The 17,777-nt window shown below is 43.5% G+C and overlaps 4 protein-coding genes across 4 annotated transcripts; 2 read left to right on the top strand and 2 right to left on the bottom strand.

Moving 5' to 3' along the window:
- Positions 1-247: 247 nt before the first annotated feature.
- O0I10_006266 (uncharacterized protein) lies at positions 248-2,262 on the top strand (the record flags this gene model as incomplete). The annotated part of the gene is made up of 2 exons (XM_058486296.1): positions 248-962; positions 1,019-2,262. The coding sequence occupies 2 exons, from the start codon at positions 248-250 to the stop codon at positions 2,260-2,262; spliced, it is 1,959 nt and encodes a 652-aa protein (XP_058342908.1).
- Positions 2,263-7,032: 4,770 nt separating this feature from the next.
- Positions 7,033-7,443, top strand: O0I10_006267 (uncharacterized protein; the record flags this gene model as incomplete). The annotated part of the gene is made up of 1 exon (XM_058486297.1): positions 7,033-7,443. One exon carries the CDS (start codon positions 7,033-7,035, stop codon positions 7,441-7,443), a length of 411 nt encoding a protein of 136 aa, XP_058342909.1.
- A 3,616-nt stretch (positions 7,444-11,059) lies between these two features.
- Positions 11,060-11,616, bottom strand: O0I10_006268 (uncharacterized protein; the record flags this gene model as incomplete). Its single annotated transcript, XM_058486298.1, has 3 exons — positions 11,060-11,098; positions 11,275-11,294; positions 11,373-11,616. 3 exons carry the CDS (start codon positions 11,614-11,616, stop codon positions 11,060-11,062), a joined length of 303 nt encoding a protein of 100 aa, XP_058342910.1.
- A 1,277-nt stretch (positions 11,617-12,893) lies between these two features.
- On the bottom strand, positions 12,894-14,011 carry O0I10_006269 (uncharacterized protein; the record flags this gene model as incomplete). The annotated part of the gene is made up of 2 exons (XM_058486299.1): positions 12,894-13,122; positions 13,968-14,011. 2 exons carry the CDS (start codon positions 14,009-14,011, stop codon positions 12,894-12,896), a joined length of 273 nt encoding a protein of 90 aa, XP_058342911.1.
- Positions 14,012-17,777: the final 3,766 nt, after the last annotated feature.

Raw genomic sequence — 17,777 nt, forward strand, 5'->3', positions numbered from 1 at the left:
CACTATAAACTAATGATGTTGATAGGCAGCTATTGTTACACAAGCACGTTACACTTGTCTTCCCCAATATTGCCCTTCTTCCATTACTATCTCTCATGCTGTATGCACACTGTATCATGGTAGACAATGTTTGTGGGGGAAGGGATCCATAATGTTTAGTGTTCAAGCCAATTGTGGAGTGAAATACAATTTAGGCTGGTCACCAACATGAATCATCATCTCTTCCTTCTCCCAATACCACTCAACCATGAACCCAATCTACGATACCAACGTTTCCCCTGTTCATTCAATCGCTTCTTCTGTTCAACAACGTGACACCTCCATTTTAGCAACAACAAAAGCGGTCGATCAACTTGCATGTCAATTCATGGCGAAACTCAATGAGCGTGCGACGGCATTTGCGAATGGAGCCAACTTTGATCTTGCTTTGCGCGATGCAGCCCTTATACGAGTCATTACTCCAACGTCGTCACTTGGCTACTTGAAAGCAGGCACCATTTACCATCAACAAGGACGTCAGCAAGAAGCAGCATCAATGTATGAAAAAGGACTTGCCATGGTGCCATCATCGGATGAATGTTACGCCGACCTGCAAATGGGGCACGCTAATGCAACAAATGCCGGCAACAAACGTGTCGATTTCATTACTCAACTACCTTTCGAGATTGTCGCATCAGCCATCTTGCGTTTGTTATTTGACGAATGCATGGAAGCAGATACTCCTTGCCCTTATCTTTATGTATCACGCACATGGCGAGAACGTAAGTTGGTATGCAACAACCTGAGCTTTCATCACGAGGAGCTGCACGAGGGCCATCCAGGACACATGCGTGAGCTGAAACGGTTTTCACACCATGTGAAAACATTGTCAATGGAATCAGGATGGATGGACGTACTTGAGAACTCTCTTTCCATCTTCGACACATGCAAATTCCCCAATCTCACCAAGTTGACAATCAAGTGTACGTATTTGGTGAATGAGTGAGCATTAACAAGATAACTAATGTATTTAATGTAGACTATGGTTATTGGGCAGGCGATGTTACATATGCACTTGAAGCTGTGAGCCAGACCGTGACGGATTTGTACCTGTACACGGAGGAGCATCAAACACCTGATATTCATTTGACTATCGTACTCGATCTTTGCCCCCGCCTTGTATCGTTGAATCTTACGGCTTGGGACATTCTCGATCTCACTGAGCAATATCCAACATTGACGCATCTCACCATGAACATCTTGTGTGAACGGCTTTCGCATGATACGATGATCAACCTCCTCTCGCATCTTCCCTCACTCGTGCTATTCGATATCTACAGGGTCCCTGACATCCAATTTCTCACAAGCGTCCGCCAATATTGCCCACACATGAAGCTGCTGATGTGCGGTGGTCACCACATCTTCCATCATGACAACTACAATCGGCATGGTGAAGGCTTGCAAAAGCTATGTCTTGGATCTATTGATAACGACGAGCCATATGATGGTGCTGATCTCATCCCACTATTACATGACAACCATCAATCTCTCGAACACATTATCTTGGTCGGTGGCATTACAATGGAGGAAGGAGACTTGGAGTCATCCCTGGAATTCAACCGCTTGGAGGAACTTGAGGTCGATGCCTGTAATGACGACCTGGCAATACTCGCTATATGGATCATCCATCGATCATCACATCTCCATCGGGTCAAGATATGCAATCATGTTGGAATCGATGATGATGATTTATACAACGCAATGAAAGGATTGAAGGATTTGCGCATGCTTTCAGCAAGAACGTTCGAATGTCATTCGACATGGTTTGGCAATTTACTTGAATACCATGTACAACTTGGGCAGGATTCACCATTGAAGGAGCTAACGGTGGCCATGGATGATCATGTATCGACGTTTCCGTGGATGGATGCAATTGCCGGATTGAGAAGCTTGCAGAAGCTTGTGGTATCGACATCTGGTATCGAGTCATCTTCGGCATACTTTTCCACTATTGCAACAATCACCAAGGGGTGCCCCTCTCTTTCGTACCTTGAGTTGGACTTTGGTCGTAATCCAGCACCTGAAGGATTCATTTCCCAAATCAATGATCGGCCTACGCTCGAATGCCTCCATGTCCATGCTTCATCAATCAGTGCCAGAGATATCATTCGCCTCTTGTCGTTTGCCAACCTCAAGAATGTCATCATCATCGCACCTGTGGAAGACTACCTGATGGACTTGTTACGAAAGCACATACCACATGTGGAACAGCAACCTCGTTAAAGTATCGACATGTATGTAGCATCGTAGAATAGCAAATAAACGATCATCATCGTCATCATTCTCGCTCCTTTTATTGATATCATATCCGAGAGATGCAATAATAATTGGTAAACCAAAACGGCATTCATAGCTACATCCTGCCTACATCGATCACTCCTTTGTGCATGACATTGTACTGCTGCGTCTCGCGCTTTCCACAATAAATAGCGACATACACGTTCGTAGTATAGTATGAATGCCTTTCCTATGTTGTCTAGTGCCAAAGTGATGTTGCAATTCACTCTTTTTAGGGAGCAGATACCTCTTCGCCAAAATATGTACGATGGCTGATATTATACATCCATTTGCCATTCAACCAAAGGCAATCGGATCACGAGAGTCCTAGGATTGCCATGATGGGTTCACGCAGGACCATCCTTGGCAGCTTGTACATAGTTGTACTTGAATGGGCCAACACGTGAGAATGGGAGGAAGAGAAGATAAAGTGTGAGTGGAAGAAGTGGAAATTCAATAGGGTGGACACCTCTTGTACATATGCAAGAACACTGTACATCATAGCTTGATAGTGAGATTGCCTCTCTCGAAAGTGAAACTTTCACACAAGGTGCTCTTGGGCATGCTCATCACGTTGTCCTAAAAAAAGACCCTATGTTCATTCAAAATTATTGAATGGGAGGATGTAAGGTGGGTTTACTATGTAAGCCGGAAATGGAGATCCGCGCCAGATTCAAGATTTACCGATGTAGTATGTATTACCTTGGGATTCCCCATTTAGGACTTGAAACTTTGCCAGAAGGTTCGCTGGGACATGCTGATCACCGTCATTCATTTAAAATTGCCATACTTTATTGTGAATTTTTAAAATGCGGGGGGACCCAAATGGTGGACGATGCTAACAAAAAGAGGACGGCCAGCACGCCCCGAAGTTGGCCACCTCCAACTTGAAAATTGGTCTGAATGGTGCTCTCGAGCATGCTGATCAACATTTTTTAATAAAGACTTCACACTTCATTTGAAAATTTGGAATGGGCGCGTCCAAAAGTTTGAAAGGCGGAGACATTCGCAGGGTATGCGATTCATTAATTCTCATGTTTGCTGTTTCAGCGTAGCTCAGTCAAATCGGCTCGGATCGAGAAAATTAAAAGATGGGAATGATGGGCTGGAGCAGGAGAATCGTTCGTATGCAGTGTATTGGTTAGTAAATGAAAATAGGGTGAATGGGCTATTAGCTGTCAATGATTGGCTGCTACCGGATATCATACATTGCCGCTTCCGGTCATGTGTAATGAGCTGCGTTACACAACACGCGCCTCTGCATCTTTGGCTCTATCTGGGTCTAGCTACTTTACAATGAACAATGACCTCTTTTCATATACCATCACGCTTACAGCATATGTGAAACATACAGGTACCAGTATCTCTAAACTTTAAAATGAAACATGGGCTCTTTTTGGAACCACCGTGCTCAGCCAAGCTCAAGCAACCTTGTGTGCGCGTTTCACGATCGACCTCGTCAATCCCAAATTTCACCATGTCACCACCTGCCCAAGATGAAAACAGGTCGACCTCTTGAAACTTTTTTGGCTGGCCATCCACAAATCCAAAAATTGCTATTGACGAGTTCGATCCTGAAACTTTCACACAAGGTACTTTCGACCATGCTGAGCATGCTAGTATCAAAAAGAGCCCATGCTTCACTCTGAGATTTTGAGTTACACGTGCGTGAATGGTTTGCTATTATAAAGTCGGGTCTTTTTCAATTGTGACTCATATGTACATTTATAGTGAGATACATGCGAAAGATGGTATTTGGATATGAAAGCCAAGAAAAAAGAATTAAAACAGCAATGGATGATATGGGTACACTGTCTGATGGTCCTTCATAGATTGGATGCTATTACCCAATTCCACCCAATTGAGCCGATTGTGGATTTGACAACATGTGGTGAATGTGCCTGGTCCAAGGTTCCGCTTCATGGTTTAATTGCATTGATCCGAGCCAATTTGGATGAGCTACTCTTAGACCAAGTTTTGTCTAATCCATACACCCGTATAGGTTGCATGTTGGGAGCGATGTACCCGCTACTTGGCTGTAATTTCCTCAAATTGGCTCGGATCAATGTAATTGAAGGACGCATACGAATCTTTGGAGCAGGCGCATTTTTCGTATGTTGGCAAATCCACAATGGTCTGTATTGGGTGCAATTGGCTGATAGCTAGCAATCTATGAATGACTTTGAGATAGCGGATACACATTATCCAATGCTCTTTTAATCCTATTTTCTTTGCTTTCGTACCGAAACACGGCCTTCCCCAGCTATTTCACTACAAGTGGGTATATGAGTGACAATCGAAAAAGATGACTTTCCCATATAGTATCATCTTTACAGCATAAAGACAACCATCCATAACCTGAAACCCCTCAATGAAGCATGGGCTCTTTTTGAAACCAACGTGCCCAGCCCAGCGCACGCAACCTTGTGTGCCAGTTTCAAGACCGAACTCGCCAATCTCAAATTTGGCCATGTCACCACTCGCCAAAATGAAAACAGGTCGACCTCTTGAAACTTTTTCGCTGGCCATCGACAAACCAAAAAATTTGTTATTGACGAGTTCGATCCTGAAACTTTCCCACAAGATACTTTTGACCATGCTGAGCATGCTGGTATCAAAAGGAGCCTATGCTTGATTGAAAGGTTTTGAGTTACAGGTACATGTATGTTTTGCTATTATAAACGTGGGTCATTTTCGATTGTGACTCATATGTACATTTATAGTGAGATAGGTGCGAAAGGCGATGTTTGTATACGAAAGCGAAGAAAAAAGGACTAAAAGATCAATGGATGATATGCGTACACTGTATCACGGTCATTCATACACTGCGAGCTATAAGCCAAATCTACCCAATTGAGCCCATTGTGGATTTGACAACGTGTGGTGAATGCGCCTGCTTCAAGGATCAGATCCATGGTTTAATTACATTGATCCGAGCCGATTTGGATGAGCTACGCTTAAATCAGGTTTTGGCTACTGCATACATCTGTGTACGCTGCATGTTGGGACCGATGTACACGCTACGTGGCCGTAATTTCCTCAAATCCGCTCGTATCAAGACACTTGAATATAGGAAATGAATCTTTGGAGCAGACGCATTTTTCATATGGTATCAAGCCCACAATGGGCTGGATTGGGTGGAATTGGCTGATAGCGAGCAATGTATGAATGACTGTGACATGGCGTATACATATGATCCATTGCTCTTTTAATGCTGTTTTCTTTGCTTTCTTACCCAAACACGGCCTCGTGCAGCTATTGCACTATACGTGGTTATATGGGTGACGATTGAAAAAGACAACTTTTTATATGGCATCATGTTTACAGCATAACGACATCCATCACACAAAATGTCACAATGAAGCATGGGCTCTTTTTGCAACCACCGTGCTCAGCCAAGCTCAAGCAACCTTGTGTACCAGTTTCAAGACCGAACTCGTCAATCTCAAATTTGGCCATGTCACCACCCGCCAAAATGAAATCAGGTCGACCTCTTGAAACTTCTTCGCTGGCCATCGACAAACAAAAAATTTGCTATTGACGAGTTCGATCCTGAAACTTTCCCACAAGGTACTTTTGACCATGCTGAGCATGCTGGTTCCAAAAGGAGCCCATGCTTCATTGAAAGTTTTTGAGTTACAGGTGATGTGTATGTTTTCCAAAGCGCTGCTATTATAAAAGTGGTCTCTTTCAATTGTGACTCATATGTACATTTATAGTGAGATAGGTGCTAAAGGCGGTGTGTGTATACAAAAGCGAAGAAAAAGGATTGAAACCACCAAGAACGATATGGGTTAATGAGTCTGAATGTCCTTCATAGATTGGAGGCTATTACCCAACTCCACTCAATGGAGCCCATTGTGCATTTGGCAACGTATGGTGAATACGCCAGCTCCAAAGATGCAGTTCCGTCCTTCAATTCTCGTGACCTGAGGTGATTTCAGTGAATTACAGAGGTCCACCACTTTATACTTGGAATAGCCTCAATGAGACAAAAAATCTCTTCCAATTGACCAAAACTAGTTTATTTGAGAGTGAACGCGTTCTAGCGGCATGCGGCCAACTTACGCAGAAGGGCGCAACCTAAACCGAAAAAGGAAATCCCCGTCTCCATGACGACCATTGGATGAAAATCTAAAGGAAGTTAAATCATGACAAACACGGTACCATTCGAACCGCCTCAATGAGCAGAATCGACTTTTCTAACCTGGCAAAGGAAGTTTATTTGAAATTGAACGCGTCAGGATGGTTTACGGTGAACTGCTCGGTTGCAGCGCGCGCTTTGTGTAACCTCACAAAGAAAGAAACCTTGGTTACACCACCGCTGTGAAATGTGAAATACCAAAGTGAGCCGAATCATGACGAATAGGGTACCATGCGAATCGCCTCAACGAGCCGAATCCACTTTTCTAAGCTGGAAAAGGTAGTTTACTTGAATTTAAACGCGTGGTGACTGTTTACGGCTATCTGTCGGGTAGCAGCGCGCGCTTTGTGTAACCTCGAAAAGGAAAGAGATCTTGGTTACACGGCCACTGTGAAATGAGACATACGAAAGTGAGCCGAATGATGGCGAATAGGGTACCATTCGAATCGCCTCAATGAGCCGAATCCACTTTTCTAATGGTAAAATGCATGTTGAGTTGAGCGTTTCCTTGTAATTGAGGGCGACAGAGAACGAAAAAAAAGGTCACCAGGTCAAGGTTTCACAAGGAGAGAATGGATTCGGCAAGAACGTGTCAGCCTGCCAACGATTGGTTCCGTCTCAGTTCCCGAATTCGCAATGAGAGCAGGGTACGCGTAAAGTCGCGTGAGCATCGCAACGATTGGTTCGGTCGCGAGCGAGCGAAGTCACATTTTGAAGCTGCTGCGGCAGCCCCAAAAAACTATATAAGAAAGTGCTTTCCACAGCAAGTTTTCTTCACAATTTCAGCACACGACTACGAACACGAACACGAATACGAATACGAATACGACCACGAATACGAATACGAATACGAATACGAATACGAATACGAATACGAATACGAATACGAATACGAATACGAATACGAATACGAATACGAATACGAATACGAATACGAATACGAATACGATTACGACCACGATTTTAGCTTAGTATTAGGATAGATGGTCCGAAACGACCTTAAACTAGGGCGTGGATTGCCAACCACCTCCTCGTGGTCACGCCTGGAAACCATCTTTATGATGGGCTAAGAGTTGGCGCAGCTATTTTTTTTGTGATTTTTGATAAATCTTATCTTTCATTTATAAACGTGTTCTTACTAATCCGAAATCAATCATCATGCAAGGAGATATGATCTACCAAAAGGCAAGAATTGAACGAATTATGAAAGTCAAGCATCCAACCTCGTGAAACTTTTTTGGCTAGCATCGACTAACATGAAACTTTTGATTGACGACCTCGTGCTTGTACTATCACACAAGATACCTCGGGCCATGCTGAGCATGTTGGTTCTATTCACGACCCCATGCGTCATTGTGAGATTTTGAGTAACGGCCATCTTTATGTTTTTGTTATGCGTGAAGCCTAATCTTAAATAACAAGTTATCTTTAATGATTGTCAATTGTCTCGCACAAGAGCTGGGTATGAAGGCGAGAATATTGTATTCTAAGATTGATATTGAAAAACTATCTAGCTCCGAAGGCTTTAGCTGAATGGATGTGTTCCTATCTATTCCCCTTTCAAATTCCAGCGTCTTTGGGTTGTTGAAGGAAAGAAAGAATGTCAAATAAGGATGCCGAAGCAAGTACAAGCGAAAATGCGAAGCTGTATCGACGATGCCGTAACCAAGAGACGAAACATCATATCGAACCGATTGCCTGGTCACGAGTGATGTACGTTTAGAGTCCTCAATTGTGGATCACCAATAAAGGGGCTACGACATACAATGAAAGAGAGCTGCATTAGCAACCATACAAGAGCCACACCCCTCAAAGAGCTGTTATGGACTATAATATCCAAACTAGTCATGTACATACCATATGTCCTGATCCAATCCCAATACAACGAATGTAATCGCTCACAGCGGTACCTCTTCTCCCAAATAGAAAGGTTCCTGTAAATCGCCACGCCACGTTGCCTAGGCACGATCCACATGCCATGCTTGCTGCATCTTGAGGGGCTCATCCATCACTATCGCAATCCCAAAGCTGATACCGTTTCCCTGGTGGCTTGATTGAACGCGTACAGGATCCCGGATTGGGTCAATGTATACCTCCTGCATCCTCCGTAAACACGAATATCCCAAAATGCCCATCATCCAACCTACCTCATTCACCCAAAGAAACATCACGATACTGGATTTGATCAGCTCCATATATACGATGTGCAATCGTGACATGCCCAGCATTTGCAGGAATGCTCATGGAATACACTGATGGCAAAGACATGAAGGAATGTGGAGGTTCGACCATGACATAGGACTTGGATGACTAAAGGGTATCATTGGTGCTTGTCATTATTCTTTGGTGGATCCCTTGCGCTGAAACAATCCAATTCAATAACCAACCCAGTGTTCATCCTACAAGAGATGGACCATGAAAAAGATGATGATACAGTAAGCACCTTGAAATAGTGACCAATGTTTCCTTTGCAAGCAATCTCTCCTCATGTATTCCACATACCAATGCCTTTGTGTACGCAAAGCTCTTCAAAAATGTTTGCCCAAACCGACCACCATAAAGACCCACAATAGCGACCTACTAAATAGAGAGGCCTTAGTACTTGCGAATCAAAATCCAATGCACTTGAATACACATTACCGGAAAGAGTGACCAATGAAAAGTATATCCAAACACACCGGGTATCACGATGGTCCGATACGATGAATGTTTATAAGTTGCGTTGCTGCATGGTCTTGAGGCACCTTCCAAGAAGAGCAAGCGTATCAGCATTATGCCTTGCATTGTTACCGTGCACATACCAGGCTTGGTACCATCCCATCCAATGCATCCACATCACCAGGAATGAGCAAATTCAATGATGGTGACAATTCTTGAGGACTCTGCTCTACTCCATTAGTCATCCTCCCATGATACACTCCCTTGTCTTCAGTATCACTGCTCTTTGTACATACCATCTCCAATAGACGAAACATTTTCCCATGCTCGGTTGTTGCTTTGCATCACGTGATCCAATCGCGGGACAAAGGTTGCTGCTATTGAGTACAAGAAACACGCCTATAGAGCACACCAATGAATGCCTTTGCTGCACACGTTTCAAGTGGTCTTGCTTACCTCATCAGCAGTGCAACCTTTGCCGTTCGTGAACAGAATCTCTTTCCACATTCCTCTCTCAATCCTGAAATTGTCGACATTCCTGAAACAAGAAAGCTGTAAAAACACACGCCTGTCAGTATACACAACGAACAAAGGCAAGTCGGCTTTTACACTGTATTAACACGTTACGTACCTTCGTTGACACTCTTTTGCACATGTCGGTGACTAATGAGGGGCTGCATGTCGAACCACGATTGTGCTGTTGTGAGGTCTGGGTAAGAAGCAGCAAGGAGAAGCTGAGTAGACAAATCACCCCTTTGACACAAACACATGCAAATCAGCCACTACCAACATGCATGCATGTAACATACACACCGCTATCGTAGCCCACGCAACCAATCTCTCCATGGAAACAGGCTTTACTATTGTTGTCTTTCACGAGGTGCCCGAATGAATGATGGGGCACTCATCTATATAAGGTACAACATATAAAAACAAGATCCATAGACCGAGGGTGAAACTCGTGACATCGCATGTAGGAAGATAATAGTATAATTGATATGGGACATAAGGAAAGCTGTATGAATAAAAGGCAATCGCGTTAGCAATGGTGTTTTCTGTGTGTTCAATCTTGTGCCAAGGTGGGGTTGTTATTATGGTACTTCGATTGCAAGTTTTTTAGGCTCGTGCTCGTTATCGATCTTGATCGCATCTGCTTGCCTTTGTAATGCAGACAGATCCAGCTGCAGCTCCCGATCTATTATAGTATGATTGAGGTGATTAAGAATGAGCCCAAGACAATCTTTCATTTTGTAGCATCATGTCTACAGCATAACGACAGCCATAACTCAAAATGCCACAATGAAGCATGGGCTCATTTTGGAACCAACGTGCTCAGCCCAGCTCAAGCAACCTTGTGTGCACGTTTCAGGATCGAACTCGTCAATCTCAAATTTGGCCATGTCACCACCCGCCAAAATGAAATCAGGTCGACCTCTTGAAACTTTTTGGCCCCACAAATGCAAAAATTCCTATTGACGAGTTCGAGCTTGATACTTTCACACAAGGCAGTTTCGACCATGCTGAGCATGCTGGTTCCAAAACCAGCCCATGCTTCATTGAAAGATTTCGAGTTACAGGTGCGGGTATGCTTTGCTATTATAAAGGTGTGTCTTTTTCAATTGTGACTCATATGCACATTTATAGTGAGGTAGGTGCTAAAGGCGATGTTTGTATACGAAAGCGAAGAAAAAAGGATTAAAAGAGCAATGGATGATATGGGTACACTGTCTGATGGTCCTTCATAGATTGGAAGCTATTAACCAAGTCCATCCAATTGAACCCATTGTGGATTTGACAACGTGTGGTGAATACGCCTGCTCCAAGGTTCCGTTCCATGGTTTACTTAAATTGATCCGAGCCAATTTGGATGAGCTACGCTTAGACCAGGCTTTGGCTACTCCATACACCCGTGTACCTTGCATGTTGGAACCGATGTACCCGTTACTTGGCCATAATTTCCTCAAATCGGCTCGGATCAATCTAATCAAACCATCAAAGTGAATCTTTGGAGCAGGTGCATCTTTCATACGTTATGAAATCGATGATGGTTTTGATTGGGTGGAATTGGCTAATGGCTAGCAATGTATGAATGACTGTGACATGGCGTATACATATGATCCATTGCTCTTTTAATGCTGTTTTCTTTGCTTTCTTACCCAAACACGGCCTCGTGCAGCTATTGCACTATAAGTGGTTATATGAGTGACAATTGAAAAAGATGACTTTATAATAGCTGCAGCTTTGCAAAACATACACGCACCTGTAACTCGAAAGCTTTCAATGAAGCATGGGCTCTTTTTGCAACCACCGTGCTCAGCCCAGCTCAAGCAACCTTGTGTGCCAGTTTCAGGATCGAACTCGTCAATCTCCAATTTGGCCATGAAATCAGGTCGACCTCTTGAAACTTTTTTGGCTGGCCATCCACAAATCCAAAAATTGCTATTGACGAGTTCGAGCTTGATACTTTCACACAAGATACTTTTGACCATGCCGAGCATGCTGGTATCAAAAAGAGCCCATGCTTCATTGAAAGGTTTTGAGTTACAGGTGCATGTATGTTTTGCTATTATAAAGGTGGGTCTTTTTCAATTGTGACTCATATGTACATTTATAGTCAGATAGGTGCGAAAGGCGATGTTTGTATACGAAAGTGAAGAAAAAAGGATTAAAAGAGCAATGGATGATATGCGTACACTGTATCACGGTCATTCATGCACTGCGAGCTATTAGCCAATTCCACCCAATTGAGTCCATTGTGGATTTGGCAACGTATGGTAAATGCGCCTGCTCCAAGATTCATTTCCATCATTCAGATGTTTTGAACCGAGCTGATTTGAGTGAACTACAGAGGTCCCCCACTTTGCACTTGGAACAGCCTCAATGAGACAAAAAATCTCTTCCAATTGACCAAAGCTAGTTTATTTGAGAGTGAACGCGCTCTAGCGGCTTGCGGCCAACTTACGCAGAAAAGTGCAACCTTAACCGAAAGACGAAATCCCCGTCCCCATGACGACTATGGGATGAAAATCTAAAGGAAGCTAAACCATGACAAACAAGGTACCATTCCAACCGCCTCGACGAGCGGAATCGACTTTTCTAAGCTGGCAAAGGACGTTTATTTCAAATTGAACGCGTCAGAATGGTTTACGGTGAACTGCTCGGTAGCAGCGCGCGCTTTGTGTAACCTCAAAAAGGAAGAAATCTTTGTTACACCACCGCTGCGAAATGGGAAATACCAAAGTGAGCCGAACCATGACAAACAAGGTACCATTCGAATCGCCTCAACAAGCCGAATCTACTTTTCTAAGCTGGAAAAGGTAGTTTATTTGAATTTAAACGCGTAGTGCTTGTTTACGGTGAACTGCTCGGTAGCAGCGCGCGCTTTGTGTAACCTCAAAAAGGAAGAAATCTTGGTTACACGACCACTGTGAAATGGGAAATACCAAAGTGAGCCGAATCATGGCGAATAGGGTACCATTCGAATCGCCTCAATGAGCCGAATCCACTTTTCTAATGGTAAAATGCATGTTGAGTTGAGCGTTTCCTTGCAATTGAGGGCGACAGAGAACGAAAAAAAGGTCACCAGGTCAAGGTTTCACAAGGAGAGAATGGATTCGGTAAGAACGCGTCAGCTTGCCAACGATTGGTTCGGTCTCAGTTCCCGGATTCGCAATGAGGTCAGGGTACCCGTAAGGTCGCGTGAGCATCGCAACGATTGGTTCGGTCGCGAGCGAGCGAAGTCACATTTTCGAGCTGCTGCGGCAGCCCCAAAAAACTATAAAAGAAAGTGCTTTCCACAGCAAGTTTTCTTCACGATTTTCAGCACACGACTACGAACACGACTATGAACACGAATACGAATACGATTACGATTACGAATACGAATACGAATACGAATACGAATACGAATACGAATACGAATACGAATACGAATACGAATACGAATACGAATACGAATACGAATACGAATACGAATACGAATACGAATACGAATACGACTACGACTACGAACACAAATACGAATACGACCACGATTTTAGCTTAGTATTAGGATAGATGGTCCGAAACGACCTTAAACTAGGGCGTGGATTGCCAACCACCTCCTCGTGGTCACGCCTGGAAACCATCTTTATGATGGGCTAAGAGTTGGCACAGCTAGTTGTTTACTTTGATTGAATAAAGCTTTTCTTATATGCAAATGCATCTGTTGTGGTCGTCTTCTTATACAAGTAATACAATGTCTATAAGCACAGTGGCTTCTCTTTTATATGTTGTAGCTTTTATATATCAAATAAACAATCATTTATCCACACATAGTGATAGTAGGCATATAGGTTGCTATGGAAGCAGCTAGGTGTGAGAGATGTTGGGTAGTGCTGGGTGTAGAAAGGTGCATGGAGATGGGCCATTGTCATTTATGTGCATCAAAGGGTACGCCATGTACTCAGCTTCTCCTTCGTTGGTTCTATCCCGAGTCAACAACACGATTGTAATTCGATAATGAGATGAGGGCATTAGCAAACGGTGTGTGGTAGAGGGTGCCCACGAAGATGCGTATCGTCATAATAGCGTGCAAATGAAGACTTGCCTTTGTTGGTTTTGCATACTGATACTGTTGTCTTATCACCGCTGGGGTGGTTCAGGAATGGGTAACAAAACCAGATGCGTGTTGTAGGTGGATGGAGAGCTGCGAATGGTCGACATGGGTGTGTGTGGCATGGGTGCGTGGCATGGTTGCTGTGGAGTAGTAGATAAAGTGGAACCGCATCCTGCAGTATGAAAACCAAAAGGCGCCTCTGTAAAGTGGTTGCTCCTCATCACCATACCTGTAAAACAACTTGAGCCCTACCTTCGTCCCATAACTGCCAGCTTGCCCTTTTTCACTACCTTCATGTAAGATGTAACGCGACTTGTAATTACCAAACGACGTGACCTGTGATATGATAAAAAGGTACGGTAATCATTAGCTGGTTGCAAGTAATTGCCTACCCCATGATATTACCTTGGCATATACCCCACGGTCACTGATGAATTGTGTCATTTCCAATGCCTAAGCCTGTAATCCTCAAATGCAATTGATAACGCCACGATCGGGTCGGCACTCTGTTGAATGGAAACCATAGTTGCCAAGCATGCTTTACACAAAAGAGCAAATCCGGATCTCGTTCACCCATACATAGCAAACAAATATCCACCATAGCAGTAGTTGCTGCCATCAAGCGCCCTTCTTGCTTTGGCATCATCAGGGACACAGCATGCATAGCACCAAATAAATGTGGTCTTGAAGATATAGCACAAACGAAAGAAATCACATGCTGAGAGAATGAGCACGATGTTCATTCAGGGAATTGAAAATTGATGTGTGCCATCGAACCAATAATAAGCGTTGCTTTGAAGATCCACCAATAAAAGAGACAAGCCGCAGGCAGACGTAACCGTACTTGAGAACCACAACACATACGACGATCCAGTTCCTGCTTCTGAGTAATCCATCCAAAGCCAAATAGAGACCTTCGCCCTGCACAACAATAGCGCCCAGCATGCAAACCAAATAGACTTTCATGATACCAAAGAGTACTGAAGTCGATGGCCTGGTGGAATGATCGATCTATGGAGTCACATGTTACCAATTTATCTTTCAAGTAATGGATGCAATACTTACCCAAAGCCATATTCAAGTCCACAATGCTTGATGCCACGCAACAACCAATTTTAATTTCGCTGCTATAGAAATGCCCATACAATGACGATAACCGTTATCCAGGGGATGGTATGCTACTTGATGATGAATGCCTTTGGCAGCCGATAACCCTTGATACAACCGAAAGCCACATACACAATCGCTTGTTGATGGTATGATGGATCCGTGGAGAAGGCGTGTTGTCGTGTGTCCTTGAACGCAATTGGCAAACAATGAAATCCACGGGAGGGTCGAATAATGTTGATAGCATCATACCATATTGCTGCTTCTTGCATGTGCTGATAGGATCCATCGAAAACATGTGTGCATAGCAGGGTGTGGATGAGAAGAAATGTTGACACCACGGTACCGCTTAGGTGCCCCAAAAGATATAAATGGCGGTGTTTGTTGCTGGAGATGCTCATACAAAGACAGGTCAAAATGAAATCATGTAGTATGGTATGCCGATAATGAGAGATGCTGTAGCTGTTGGTACTTGATCCTCGCATGCTTCCCCTAAAAAAGATGCATGATGAACAATTTTCCCAAACGGAAATGCACGATACTTACATTGATTGCTGCATACACGAAGGATCCAAACACCAGAAGACAGGTAGTTAGTTGAATAGCCCACGTGCTATAATAAAAGAGGAGGTTCGTGGGTGTTGTATTATAAAAGAATGAATTATTACTTACCAATGATACCCATATGCTTGTAAACGTGTTGGTATTGAAACGAACCTAATCCTTTGCAATGGTCCACTTGCCATAACACGCTGCATTGACATACGGCCTGCAAGTGAAGGAAGGATACCTGGTAGTATACAAGTGAGAGGCGTGAAGAATACAGGTAGCACCAACGATAGTGCACTTACGTGAGACCGAGGAATCCATACACGGACCAACGTTGGCAATCCCTTTCAAACAAAGTAATGATACTTGATAGCCAAAGATATTCGACAAGCCAATCAACATGATGCCACATAAAGGTGTTCGCCTCGAACGTGTTGCGGACAGAGAGTAATCCATGCATAAGAGATGTGATCATGAAGAGATGCATTAAACTCGTTGCTCGGAACACAAAGCACCAGATGATGCGGTAAAGCTTGCTGGCTGACGCCAAAAAGATCGATTGCTCAGATGATCCACAAATAAATCATTAACGTGATAAGCATCCTTCGAAGGAATTCCCATGAAGTTCAAATGTAACCCATTCCAGAATGAACCCAATACCTTGATTACCACCAGGGGTGAAAGAAACCTTGTATCCCATCCGCTCCAATACGTGCTGATGCTGTTTCATTTTAAGACTCGTTGATCATCCTGTCGTATGTTCCAAATCCAATACCATGCGTACCAGTAGAGCCACATTCCACTGCTATAGGTTGTAAAAGAGGACGTTGGCAAGTGCCTTCCAAAAGAATGCGGTATTCACTTACCAATGATAACCGTATGTACCAGAATCTGGTGACACTTTTTCCAGATGATCCACCTTCAAGGCATGCAGTAGGGTGGTACCAACAATTGAAACAAAGTAAAATAAAAGAAGTGTACATTGTAAGAAGACGCGTAATATTGGTATCACCAAACACTTCATACTTACTCAATGCAGAGGAAAATATAGATAGGCGAATGTCCAACCACTTTTTGATCATACATGGTACTGGATGCTCAAAGTCATACGGGCTCCCATTGATGTGATGCCATACAAAGATAAACGCCTTGTGTTTGTTACTGGTACAAAGTAATCCGCCGATACGAGGTGTGGGCTAGGCGATGTACATCAAGCAGGATCTCGGTAATGGCAATCATCAGATGATGCGATAACGGTTGATGGCGCCAAAAAAGAAATAAACGTTATTGGTCAATCCATCCATAATCCATTACGTCGATAAACGGTCTTGCAAGGAATTGCCGGTAACCAATAACCACCAAACGCTCGAATAAATGCTGATGATGGCAAAGATACACACGCTGTTGCTTGATGCTGATGGATGATCCACCTATGTAATGATAGCTGTAATCCTGGAGACTTGAACGCACAATAATCCATCTACAGGCGACGGATATCAGTAAGGATGTTTCCAATTCCCAGGAAGTTTCCAAATGTCATACGTACTTGAATCTTTAATGAATGCGGCAACAGTGGACAGAGGATGCGATTGGAATTGGTCTTGGAATAACCCATAGCACGATGAGCACATGTTGCCACGTAAGGTGGTAACGGCTACATGGCCTTCCCAGGACAGTACACAGTACAATACCATTCTTGACGTGGTAGTGATATGAAGCCTTCTTAATCCTGTCAGTAAAAGCTTCCATCGTCAGTGCACTTGTATTTGCCACGTCCATAATGAGCGCTCTTACCTTCTGGTACTTGTCAATAGCATCCTTGCCTCAAATAAAAACATGACCCCATTCCATCCATAGTATGCTGCTGCTGTTCTATTGTAAGGCTCGTTAATTAACCTGCCACGGTTTGTAGAAAAAGCTGTACATACCAATGGCACAATAGTGTACGAATATAGTGCCTTCTTTTCCATACATGCCATTCATCCATATAAGTATGTTGTACACCTTCGTGATGCTCCCATCCTTGAAAGGCCACTGGCGGGTGGATAATACTCTGACACAGCGAATCCAGATCCTACATCGGCGCTCGGTAACGCGTAAGTGCTGTATTTTAATAATCCCTCAGAATCCTTACTATTTGATTGCTAACGTATTTGTCTCCTTCTTGGGTCATAGACATCGTCCTTAAGATGAGCCGAGTTTTCATGGCGATAGCGAGAGGTCCTGAACCACCATCGTAGGATTCAAATGGCACCGCAATACATCAGCTGTGAGTGACTGTAACATGTTTGAAAATGTTGCAGACCAATACTATGCATACAGTGAGGGATTTGCATTACCTAATGCATATGATGATCAACGAAAGAATAGCAAGGTGTTGATCCTCTTTACCATTGATGTCCAGCC

Source organism: Lichtheimia ornata (assembly GCF_029851405.1).
Source record: "Lichtheimia ornata isolate CBS 291.66 chromosome Unknown scaffold00027, whole genome shotgun sequence".
Lineage (NCBI taxonomy): Eukaryota > Fungi > Mucoromycota > Mucoromycetes > Mucorales > Lichtheimiaceae > Lichtheimia > Lichtheimia ornata.